Source organism: Myxocyprinus asiaticus, chromosome 7 (assembly GCF_019703515.2).
Source record: "Myxocyprinus asiaticus isolate MX2 ecotype Aquarium Trade chromosome 7, UBuf_Myxa_2, whole genome shotgun sequence".
Lineage (NCBI taxonomy): Eukaryota > Metazoa > Chordata > Actinopteri > Cypriniformes > Catostomidae > Myxocyprinus > Myxocyprinus asiaticus.
Window position 1 is genome coordinate 28788352 of NC_059350.1, and position 12351 is coordinate 28800702.

General features: G+C 39.2%; 1 protein-coding gene and 1 long non-coding RNA gene across 4 annotated transcripts in view; one reads left to right on the plus strand and one right to left on the minus strand.

The window, feature by feature from the left end:
- The window catches only part of LOC127443757 (uncharacterized), a 600892-nt gene that overhangs the window by 420238 nt on the left and 168303 nt on the right, over nt 1-12351 (minus strand). The window lies entirely within an intron of this gene.
- The window catches only part of lonrf2 (LON peptidase N-terminal domain and ring finger 2), a 76514-nt gene that overhangs the window by 23630 nt on the left and 40533 nt on the right, over nt 1-12351 (plus strand). For 2 of the 3 annotated variants that reach the window (XM_051702483.1, XM_051702485.1), the window contains exon 3: nt 1431-1553. The exons of the other annotated variant lie outside the window; for it this stretch is intronic. In XM_051702483.1, coding sequence (XP_051558443.1) covers nt 1431-1553 — 123 coding nt within the window. The remainder of the gene's footprint in view (nt 1-1430; nt 1554-12351) is intronic. 3 annotated transcript variants of the gene reach the window in all.

Genomic DNA, 12351 nt, shown 5'->3' on the forward strand with positions numbered 1-12351 from the left:
GTAAACTGCACTATCCATATACTCTCAAACCTTAAACTTCACATCTGGCCCAATAGAGAAGAATGACGTTGCTCTGTGTGCCCATTTGTAGTCGCTTTGGTGCAGCTAATTACATGGGTGAGATTAAATTGGCCAGATGTAAAGTTTAAGGGTGTATAAAAATGAAATGGTTACAGCAACTTTGCTTATGGATAGTCCAGCTTACTATGTATCAGTGTTTCCTGCACCGGTATTCGGCAGCATTGCTCTGCCGCTACTGAATCTCCAGTGCCACAGCAACTTCAACTGGACAGATTGAGAAAAATTTATTTTTTCTCTTGTCCTGGTTGTATAAATGAAATGGTTAACTTAAACTTTGCATATGGATAGTCTTATTGACTATATATCAGTCCAAATTGCCAATTGTATTTCATCCATGAAAGTAATTGCACCACAGCGACTCCTTATGGGCATACGGAGCAAGTCATTATTCTCTATGTAAAGTTTAAGGGTGTATAATTATTTTTATCAAAGTAACTTACATAATGCCATATATTAAATAAAAATTAAGATAAAAAATTTGTAAAGATGTAGACATAATATCATATTTACTTGCTAACTTGCTGTTTACAGATATGCTATGTGAATTGCATATTAAACTAGAGTGAATTGCATACAATGCATATTAAACAAGATTATATTGTGCAATAATACATTGCAGAGTTGAAATATTGCACTCGTAAATGGGGCTACGGACCCTTTGACTAAACATGGAAGCGTTGCGTTGGGAACCGATAGCAGGAACAAGAAGCTGGATTCAGCCTCGTGCGTTCCTCTGCATTAAAAGTTATTGTCAACTCTACTACAAACAAAAATGTCTTCCGCCAGTAGCCATGCTGCACTCAGGTTAAGAAAATATTACATAAATATGGTACTGTTTAATAATATGGTACTGTTTTATAATTATAATTATACTCATAATTATTATTATACAAAAATATATATATTTTTATATATTTTTTTTAATTTAACTTATTATTGGGTTCCAAAAAATAATAATGAAAAGTGGGCTGAGACCCCATCACAAAGTAGACAAAAACATATACGCAGCAAACAGATACATTGTGAAGATGGTGTGAATGTTCTCTCTCTCTCCCAAACCCCCCACCCCCCCCATGTTTTACTCTGTTTTTTATTTTTTATTTAGTCTGGTTCTTTTTAAGAGGACTCAAGTGTGAACACCCATCTTTAACAATATTTCTACTGGCAATAAAGCATGTTTGTCCATGACTTAATTTAAGTAAAAAGGAAACACTTACTAGTTTTTATTTTTATTTGTATTTTTTATGTTATCAATCAAATCGCAGTCACAATATTTTTTAAAATAATCTGCAAAAAAAATTTTTGTTGTTGTGCAAAGCCCTAATTGTTATAATCTTTTCCATTTCTAGGCTTACTACATAAAGGCCACAGCGTTAAAGAATGCAGGCCGAAGTGAAGAGGCTCTGCAGGAGTATTTATTTTGTGTGGCTTTGAAATCTGACTGGATCGCTGTAAAACTGGAGGCTCAGAAGGTACATCTATTATTGAATGCATATTGAGTGCAAATTAAATTGGTCTGTTTATTTGAGGGTGTCAACTTTTGCGTCGTAGATTCTAGGGATGGGCTCGAGTACCTGAAAGTGACAAATTATCGCTCATGAAAACAATGATCCAAAATGATCAAGCGTGCCGTGAATTTTCACTAATTTTGAAATTCAGTGACAGCTTTACACAAACGTGTCAAAGAGGGGCCTTATTTTTAATTTTGAGATTATGATTTTTGGTGGTACCTTGCAGTCTAAATCACAGCAACAAGCTCCAACACAGCGCACCATGACTTTCTGGGAGAGAGAGAGCTCAACACTCTAGGTTTCTTCCTAAAAGTGTGCATAAGCGCAGAAGTCAGATTTTGCATACGCACAAAATAAAATCAGATTTATAAAACCGTATGTACGGCAGAACCTGCGCATAGTTCCCTTAATAAATCCCAGCTAGAGGAAGATTGTGCATACATGTACGTGATTCATTCCCCACCCGTCTCCTCCCCAAAATAGCCATGTATGGATTGTACAACGCCTGTTTTTACTATGCATATCCTCATCTGCATACAATTACCATGTGCATTTCACCATCCAGACACGTGATTACTGCATTTAACGGTATGAGTACTGTATTATAGGATATAATATAGACTTTAAATGTCACATGTGCCCAAAGGTTAGATGCTGCACCATGGGGAAACATTATTTAATAAGATATGAACTTATTTTCAAAGAATATATCTTAAATCCCTTGCCAAATGTTTTTATTTTTACAGACATAAATCTAACCTAAGCAATTTTGCTTCTCAGAAAGCATTTTAAATCGTGTTAATGGTGTTTTTATTGAGAAGTTAAATATTTAATACTGGAAACAAAATGAAAATTATAATTTTTTTGTGCAGCATTGGCTAATATAATCAAATTACTAAGATTTTATATTTGACTGGTATTTTATATTTAAAAAAAACAGCTGAACGGCAAATGTACAGTAGAAGTCAGAAGTTTACATACACTTAAAGTTGAAGTCATTAACTCATTTTTGAACCACTCCACAGATTTCATATTAGAAAACTATAGTTTTGGCAAGTCGTTTAGGACATCTACTTTGTGCATGACACAAACAATTTTTCCAACAATTGTTTACAGATGGATTGTTTCACTTTTCATTGACTATATCACAATTCTAGTGGGTCAGAACTTTACATACAATAAGTTAACTGCCATTAAGTAGCTTGGAAAATTCCAGAAAATGATGTCAAGCCTTTAGGCAATTAGCCAATAAGCTTCTGATAGGCTAATTGAATTCAATTGGAGGTGTACCTGTGGATGTATTTTAAGGCCTACCTTCAAACTCGGTGTCTCTTAGCTTGACATCATGGGGAAATCAAAAGAAATCAGCGAAGATCTCAGAAAAAAAATTGTGGACCTCCAGTAGTCTGGGTCATCCTTGGGAGCAATTTCCAAATGCCTGAAGGTACCACGTTCATTTGTACAAACAATAGTACATAAGTATAAACGCCATGGGACCACACAGCCATCATAACACTCAGGAAGGAGACGCATTCTGTCACCTAGAGATGAACATAGTTTGGTGCAAAAAGTGCAAATCAATCCCAGAACAACAGCAAAAGATTGTGAAGATGCTGGAGGAAACAGGTAGACAAGTATCTATATCCACAGTAAAACGAGTCCTATATCGACATAAACTGAAAGGCTGTTCAACAAAGAAGCCACAGCTCCAGAACTGCCATTTTAAAAAAAAAAAAAAAAAAAAGCCAGACTACAGTTTGCAAGTGCACATGGGGACAAAGATCTTACTTTTTGGAGAAATGTCCTCTGGTCTGATGAAACAAAAATGGAACTGTTTGGCCATAATGACCATCGTTATGTTTGGTGGAAAAAGGGTGAGGCTTGCAAGCCGAAGAACACCATCCCAACCGTGAACCATGGGGGTGGCAGCATCATGTGGGGATGCTTTGCTGCAGGAGGGACTGGTGCACTTCACAAAATAGATGGCATCATGAGGAAGGAAAATTATGTGGATATATTGAAGCGACATTCAAGACATCAGACATGAAGTTAAAGATCGGTCGCAAATGGGTCTTCCAAATGGACTATGATCCCAATCATACCTCAAGTTGTGGCAAAATGGCTTAAGGACATCACAGGCAAGGTATTGGAGTGGCCATCACAAAGCCCTGACCTCAAATTTGTTGAAAGAATTGAAAAAGCGTGTGTGAGCAAGGAGGCATACAAACCTGACTCAGTTTTTAGACTAGAATGGTGGTTTCTTTGCGATGAGAGTCGGGATGGAGTGGAGCAGGCAGCACATTTGATGTATCTGTTTGCAGCTGTGCAATACTGTATCTGATGAGACATGACTCTCCAATGCTCCGTTCGAATGTTCGAATACTGAATGTGGTCAGCAGTGCCTGTCTTATACTGTCTGATTTACCAAGACATTTCACGTCAGTCAGAGTCAAGTGCATATCAGATAATCTTTATTCAAATGCTGTTCTTATCTCTGTACATGATTTCTGTAATATCCTTTGGGAACAGAAAATATCACAAACTAAGAAATCTTAGCTGTCATTTTAAGTTACTGAATGTTCCTTCTCTATGATGACATGGGGAAAGTCCTCCAAACGCAACGTGTCCAAAACCAATATTTATTTTTACAGCTTATATTTCAATGCCTTTTCAGTAAGTTACATAAAATTAAAATAGCCTACTATTGGCTTGATAACGATTACTTCTTATTCAAGCGCTTAACTACGTACTTTTTAAAAAAAATTCTAAATGTGGTGAATTAAATGAAAATCAGAGTTTATAATCAGTCTCTTCAGTTCATTATTTGTCCAGCTGGAGTCACCAATTCACACACAGCAGTAAAAAAGTGCATACGCAAGGGGTAGAAGTTGCATGGCGGTATGTACATTTTCACGTTAAGTTTACCTTCTATAAATCTCATCGTGAGCGTGAGAAGCGGCGTACGAACATTTGTGCATACACAATGTTTATACATGATGTCCAAGGTGAGTTCTTACTTCAGATAACTAGACGGAGCGCAGCTGAATGGAACAGAATGCAGGATCTTCAATGAGTTCAACTTAACGTGGTGTTTTAAAAACAAGATGGTTCTGGTGTCTCCAGTCAAGCCAACAGTGGTTCCCTTACAATTCAGTTCACTTGACATTGCGTCACTAAGCTGACGCTATGGGTAGTGTCATTCTACATGGCCTAGTTGAAACCCTTCTATAGGATTGGCTATGGTGTTTTTTTTCCGATTAACATTTTTTTTTTTATTGATTCAACCATTAAATATATACATAGCAGAACACACATATACAGAATCAATATACATCCCCCACCCGACCCCCAACAACACCCTAGTGGTCACACAACCATAGACACACAACAAAAATAAATTAATTAATAAAAAAAATAAAATAAAATAAAACAAATCACACACAAAAAAACCCTACACCTCTCTCTCCACTGTCCCTCCCCATGAGCCCTCCAAAAAAGACAGATATCTGCCCCACTTCTTCGCAAACATGTCCAGACTCCCCAGTCTTCTGGATACCCCCTCCTCAAGAGCTGCCACTCTGGCCATCTCTGAACACCACTCCTGAAAAAGGGGCGCTCCAGCCGACTTCCAGCTCCTCAAAGTGATCTGTCTGGCGATCGTGACACTAGATAAGACCCAGTTTTCACGTGCTTATTCTCCAAATTAATGACTGCCCCATCTCCCAAGATACAGAGTCTGGGGAAAAATAAAATTTGAGAGGCAAAAACCTCGCACATAAAACTCTGAATCCTTATCCAAAATTCCTGCATCTTAACACATCCCCAAAAGACATGGGTTGTGTCTCCATCTTCTAACTGACATCGCCAGCAGGTGGGTGTGTCTTTAAGACCAAGCCTATGCAATCTAGAGGGGGTCCAATAGTCTCTATGTAAAATCTTAAATTGCATGAGGTGAACCCTTGCGTCTCTGGATGCAGATTTGACATTTTTTAGAATCCTAGCCCACTGTCCCTCCTCCAATACCAAATTTAGATCTTTCTCCCATAATCTCTTAAGAGAAGTTGAAGTTCTGTCTCCCAGACTCTGAATTAGTAGGGAGTAATACACCGATGCCTCATGACCTTTTCCAAAAGCAGTAATCGCCTCTCCCAGATTGTCTGCCGCTTTAGGAGGGTGTAAACCACTCCCAAAAACAGTACAGAGCAGGTGGCACAGCTGTAAATACTTACAGAACTGAGATCTAGGTATCCCAAAAAGTTGAACCAAATTTTGAAAGGATCTCAACACTCCATTCTCATACAGGTCACCGAGTGTAGTAACCCCCCTCCCAATCCACTCTGACCAGCAAAAAGGGGACTTGTTAATGCATAGTTTGGGGTTCAGCCATATGCTCGAGGTAACATTTAAAAAAATGTCAGAATTAAACAGTCTGGACACTTTAGTCCATACCGAGTTCAAGTGCGAGATAACGGGATGTACAGGTGCATCTCAATAAATTAGAATGTCGTGGAAAAATTCATTTATTTCAGTAATTCAACTCAAATTGTGAAACTCGTGTATTAAATAAATTCAGTGCACACAGACTGAAGTAGTTTAAGTCTTTGGTTCTTTTAATTGTGATGATTTTGGCTCACATTTAACAAAAACCCACCAATTCACTATCTCAAAAAATTAGAATATTTTGACATGCCAATCAGCTAATCATCTCAAAACACCTGCAAAGGTTTCCTGAGCCTTCAAAATGGTCTCTCAGTTTGGTTCACTAGGCTACACAATCATGGGGAAGACTGCTGATCTGACAGTTGTCCAGAAGACAATCATTGACACCCTTCACAAGGAGGGTAAGCCACAAACATTCATTGCCAAAGAAGCTGGCTGTTCACAGAGTGCTGTATCCAAGCATGTTAACAGAAAGTTGAGTGGAAGGAAAAAGTGTTGAAGAAAAAGATGCACAACCAACCGAGAGAACCGCAGCCTTATGATTGTCCAGCAAAATCGATTCAAGAATTTGGGTGAACTTCACAAGGAATGGGCTGAGGCTGGGGTCAAGGCATCAAGAGCCACCACACACAGACATGTCAAGGAATTGGGCTACAGTTGTCGTATTCCTCTTGTCAAGCCACTCCTGAACCACAGACAACGTCAGAGGCGTCTTACCTGGGCTAAGGAGAAGAAGAACTGGACTGTTGCCCAGTGTTCCAAAGTCCTCTTTTCAGATGAGAGCAAGTTTTGTATTTCATTTGGAAACCAAGGTCCTAGAGTCTGGAGGAAGGGTGGAGAAGCTCATAGCCCAAGTTGCTTGAAGTCCAGTGTTAAGTTTCCACAGTCTGTGATGATTTGGGGTGCAATGTCATCTGCTGGTGTTGGTCCATTGTGTTTTTTGAAAACCAAAGTCACTGTACCCGTTTACCAAGAAATTTTAGAGCACTTCATGCTTCCTTCTACTGACCAGCTTTTTAAAGATGCTGATTTCATTTTCCAGCAGGATTTGGCACCTGCCCACACTGCCAAAAGCACCAAAAGTTGGTTAAATGACCATGGTGTTGGTGTGCTTGACTGGCCAGCAAACTCACCAGACCTGAACCCCATAGAGAATCTATGGGGTATTGTCAAGAGGAAAATGAGAAACAAGAGACCAAAAAATGCAGATGAGCTGAAGGCCACTGTCAAAGAAACCTGGGCTTCCATACCACCTCAGCAGTGCCACAAACTGATCACCTCCATGCCATGCTGAATTGAGGCAGTAATTAAAGCAAAAGGAGCCCCTACCAAGTATTGAGTACATATACAGTAAATGAACATACTTTCCAGAAGGCCAACAATTCACTAATTCACAATTCACAATTCAACTTATGATGTATTCTAATTTTTTGAGATAGTGAATTGGTGGGTTTTAGTTAAATGTGAGCCAAAATCATCACAATTAAAAGAACCAAAGACTTAAACTACTTCAGTCTGTGTGCACTGAATTTATTTAATACACGAGTTTCACAATTTGAGTTGAATTACTGAAATAAATTAACTTTTCCATGACATTCTAATTTATTGAGATGCATCTGTACTTTATCTTCTCCGATTAATTTGATAGGCTCTGCAGTGGCGAAATAGGGGAAAGAATTTCCTGTTCTATACAGAACCAGGGAGGGGCTCTCTCAGGTGGAAGCGACCAATGAGCCAAATGTCTGAGACCGAATGCATAATAATAAAATAAAATCTTGGGTAGGCTTAGCCCACCCTTGTCTATTGGCCTATGTAACATATTGAAATGTAATTTGGGATGCTTATCATTCCAAATGAAAAACTTTGCTATGCTATCAAATTGCTTGAAATAAGAGAGTGGGACATCTACAGGGAGAGACTGCAGTAAGTAATTGAATTTTGGAATACAATTCATTTTAATAACATTAACCTTCCCAATCATAGATAAATGTAATGAAGCCCACCTGCCCACATCACTTGAAAACCATTTTATTAAGGGGTCAAAATTAACTAACTACATCACACAAATTTGCTGGAAATAAAATGCCCAAATACTTAATGCCCTGTTTGGGCCACTGGAAAGCACCCGGCATGAAAGCCGTTTCTGGGCAGTATGCTGTCAGAGCCAAAGCTCTGGATTTAGACCAATTGACTCTATGTCCTGAAAACTTAGAAAAGGAGTTAATAATTCTGTGGAGGCAAGGCATAGGTCTACTGGGGTCAGAGACAAATAATAAAATATCATATGCGTAAAGCAAGAGTTTATGCGCCATACCTCCCGCCACTACCCCTGGAAAATCATCCTCCTTTCTTATCGCGGTTGCTAATGGTTCCAGGGCAAGACAGAACAATAATGGGGAAAGAGGGCAACCCTGCCGGGTGCCCCTATCCAAAGTAAAATAATCTGAAATTAATACATTTGTTTGTACCGCCGATACTGGGTGTCTATAAAGTAACTTAATCCATCTAATAAACATACTCCCGAACCCGTATATTTCCAAAATCTTAAAAAGATAATCCCATTCTACCATATCAAACGCCTTTTCGGCGTCAAGTGAGATGGCAGCGACCGGAGATTTTTCATTCGCTACTGACCACATGATATTGATGAGACGCCTAATGTTATCAGAAGAGCTACGGCCCCGAATAAACCCCACCTGATCTATATGTATAAGTGATGTCATAACTTTACTTAATCGATTAGCCAAAATTTTTGACAATTTTTACATCTAACTGGATCAGGGAAATTGGACGGTAACTTTTACACTCGCTTGGATCTTTGTCCTTTTTAAGAATCAGACTGATCCGGGCTTGTGTCATGGTTGGAGGAAGCTTTCCGTTCTTTAATGATTCTGTATAAACTTCTAACAAAAGTGGAGCCAGTTCTGTAGCATAAGATCTAAAACATTCAGCAGCAAAACCATCTGGCCCCAGAGCTTTGCTTGTAGGTAGGGACTTAATTACCTCGTCAAGCTCCTCCAAGGTTATCTCAGAATCAAGACAATTTCTTTGCTCAGTCATCAGTTTAAGAAGTTTTAATGGTTCCACAAAGTTTCTAATAGCTTCATCAGTAGACGAAGACATAGAACTATAAAGATCAATATAGAATTCTTTAAAAGCATTATTAATATTAGTGGCCGAGGTAAATATTTCACCGCCAGCAGATTTCACTGAGGGAATAGTAGAAAAAGACTCTCTCTGCTTTATATATCTAGCCAAAAGCTTCCCTGCTTTGTCCCCCAACTCAAAATATGACTGTCTTGCCCCGAATAACCAAAACTCCACTTTCCGTGACGAAATAGCATTATATCTGTATTTCAATCTAGTCAATTCTCTGAGGCCATCAGACGACATTATGCACTTCAGCTCTGCCTCTGCACTTTTAATATTCTCCTCCAACTCCACAAGTTCTCGTGCTTTGGATTTTTTGGTGAATGAGGCATACTGTATGATCCGACCCATAAGAACCACCTTAAGTGTCTCCCAAGCCACGCCCACAGAGGATAATGAGGACCAGTTGGTCTCCATATGAACATTGATTTCGGTCTTTAACATTTGTTGGAAATCAGGATTTTGCAGAAGGGATACATTAAAGCACCAACTATATGATTTATTTTTCTCCGTATGTGGCAACATCTCCAAACTCACCAGGGCATGATCTGAGACTAACATATTTCCAATTGAGCAATCAACAACAGATGAAATGAGGGACTTAGATAGCAAAAAGAAATCTTTTCTAGAATAAATCTTATGGACTGACGAAAATGTATAGTCCCTACCAGATGGGTTCAAAAGTCGCCAAATATCCGCAAGACCAAGATTTTTACACATCCTGTGAAGTGTCACCTTTTCTCTAGGGGGCTTACACACTTTTGCTTCACTATGATCAAGGACTGAGTCCATCAAAAGATTAAAGTCTCCTCCCAAAATTATATCATGAGGGGTGCCAGCTGCTTGCAACATCCCTTCAAGATCTATAAAAAAGCCCTGATCATCAGCATTAGGCACATAAATATTAGCCAGAATCAACCTTTGCCCCTGAATTTCAGCTAAAACAATAATGACTCTTCCTATTTTATCTTTAATCTGTTTGAGAAATTTGAAATGTAGATGTTTATTAATCAATATAATGACTCCCCTACTCTTACTTGAGCCAACACTAAAGAAAACATGTCCACCCCATATCTTCCCAAATTTTTCAGCTTCCTGCGGGGAGAGATGCGTTTCTTGAAGAAACACAATATCATATTTCTTACGTTTAAGAAAAGAAATAACCTTCCTTCTTTTTATGGGGTGCCCCAACCCATTCACATTCCATGTGGAGAGAGACAACCTATTCATATTAACATTTGACATATTGATATAATAAAAATAAATTATGTGTCAAAAACAAGATTACACAGACCACATTCCCCATTAATGCAACAATCACACCCTGAACTTCCCCCCGAACAAAACGAACAGAAAAAAGAAAAACGTGCGCATTAACCCCACGCACGACAGCGCCGACCGGCGTCAATCCCTTAAAACTCAAAGAGTCCATGTACGCCTACGAGAGCCCCCATGACAACTTTGCCATCGGATTGCTCAATTCCGGTGCTTCTATACAAATTTTGTAAGGCAAAATTACTTAACAGAAAATACTTTGTAAAACAGACCCCAGCCAACAGGCAGAATAACAGAAAAAATATGTAGACTCATTCACAGAACCGTCTCGAAGTGTGTTCCTCCACAAAATAACCTCCAGCTGATATAAAGCCATTCAGTTTCCTCGGACAGACAAGCAATTGTTCAGTGAGCCAGCTGTCATGAGTTCAGCGGATGACATAATCATTCCAATGTCCCATAAAAATACTCAACAAAACAGACTCCAGCCAGCAGGAGGCATAAGCACAAAGAACAAACAGATTTATCCACAGCCGTTCCAAAGGAGTGATATTCAACAGAACAAGCTCCTGCCGCTAGGCGGAGCCAGCACGAAAAACAAAACCGGCATTCTGGTTCCTCGGATGATCAAGAGCCAAACTAACTGGGAGGCCGCAAAAAAAAAAAAAAAAAAAAAAGAAAAAAAAATACTCCATAACTTACTCAGCCAGTCAACTTTATAAAAGACGTCCTTCATGTGAGCATGTAGATATTTTGCGGTCATCCAAAGTGTCCATTCTCGATCTGGCCGGAAACTTCAGTGTAAAAAAGATCTTCCGTCAATGCAAAAGTTTCTTGGAGTCATGCCACAAAACAAACTCCAGCCACTAGGCGGAGCCAATGCAAAAAGAAACAAAAATGGCACCCAGCTTCCTCAGATAATAGAGTTCCTGAACCGCGAGTCAGTCCACTAATATAAGAAACATCAAATGGCATACTCCAATGTATTTATGAAAGAGAGTGCCTGTTTTGGACATGTAAATACTTTGCGACCATTCTTCGTTTCTATTCTTAGTTTGGCCGGAAACATCAGAGCAAAAGTGATCTGCTGGTGTAAGAGTTTCTTACATTCCTTGAACCGATCGCGTTTCTCTCTTGTTGAATTCGCAGTCCGGGAACAAGAAAATATTATGGTTCTTCCAAGAAAGCTTTCCTTTGCTCCTCACCTGGCGCAACATGAGATCTTTATCGGATGATTTCAGAAATTTGGCCAAAATCGATCAGGGCCTGTCTCCCTCAGCAGATCTGCGAGCCGGGACTCTGTGAGCTTCCTCGATTTCCAGTTTATGGCCTGTTATGTCGAGCAGACTAGGGAAGAGCTCGTCCAGGAATTTCACCATATCTCTGCCCTCTTCATGCTCAGGAATTCCAACAATTCGTATGTTATTCCTTCGGCTCATATTTTCAAAATATTCCAGTTTTTCCAAAATTAATTCTAAATCTGTTTTGGATGCGGGCGGATTAGCGGATAATTCCCTTTCTGATGACTCAAGATAATCGATTAGTTTTTCAACTTCTGTCACTCTTGTAAACAACTTAGAGAATTTTGTTTCCATCGCTGTAATCGATCGACGTATTACAGCGAGATCTTCCAAGTCAGCAACAACCTTCGTCAACATCACCGACATGTTGGACAGTTGATGCTGAATTTCATCTACCGACGTGCCGTCCAAATCGAGTCCCCGTCTCTCGGTCCCATCAGAGGCCTCAGCTTGAACATGTAAGTGTCTTTTAATGTCTCCAGAGTCTGAGGATTTTGACTTCTTTGCCATGTTTACCTCAAAGAGCAAGTGTGTAATTGGGTGTATGGAATCTCACCAGATTATAACATGAAAATAATTTAAAAAACTAGCAA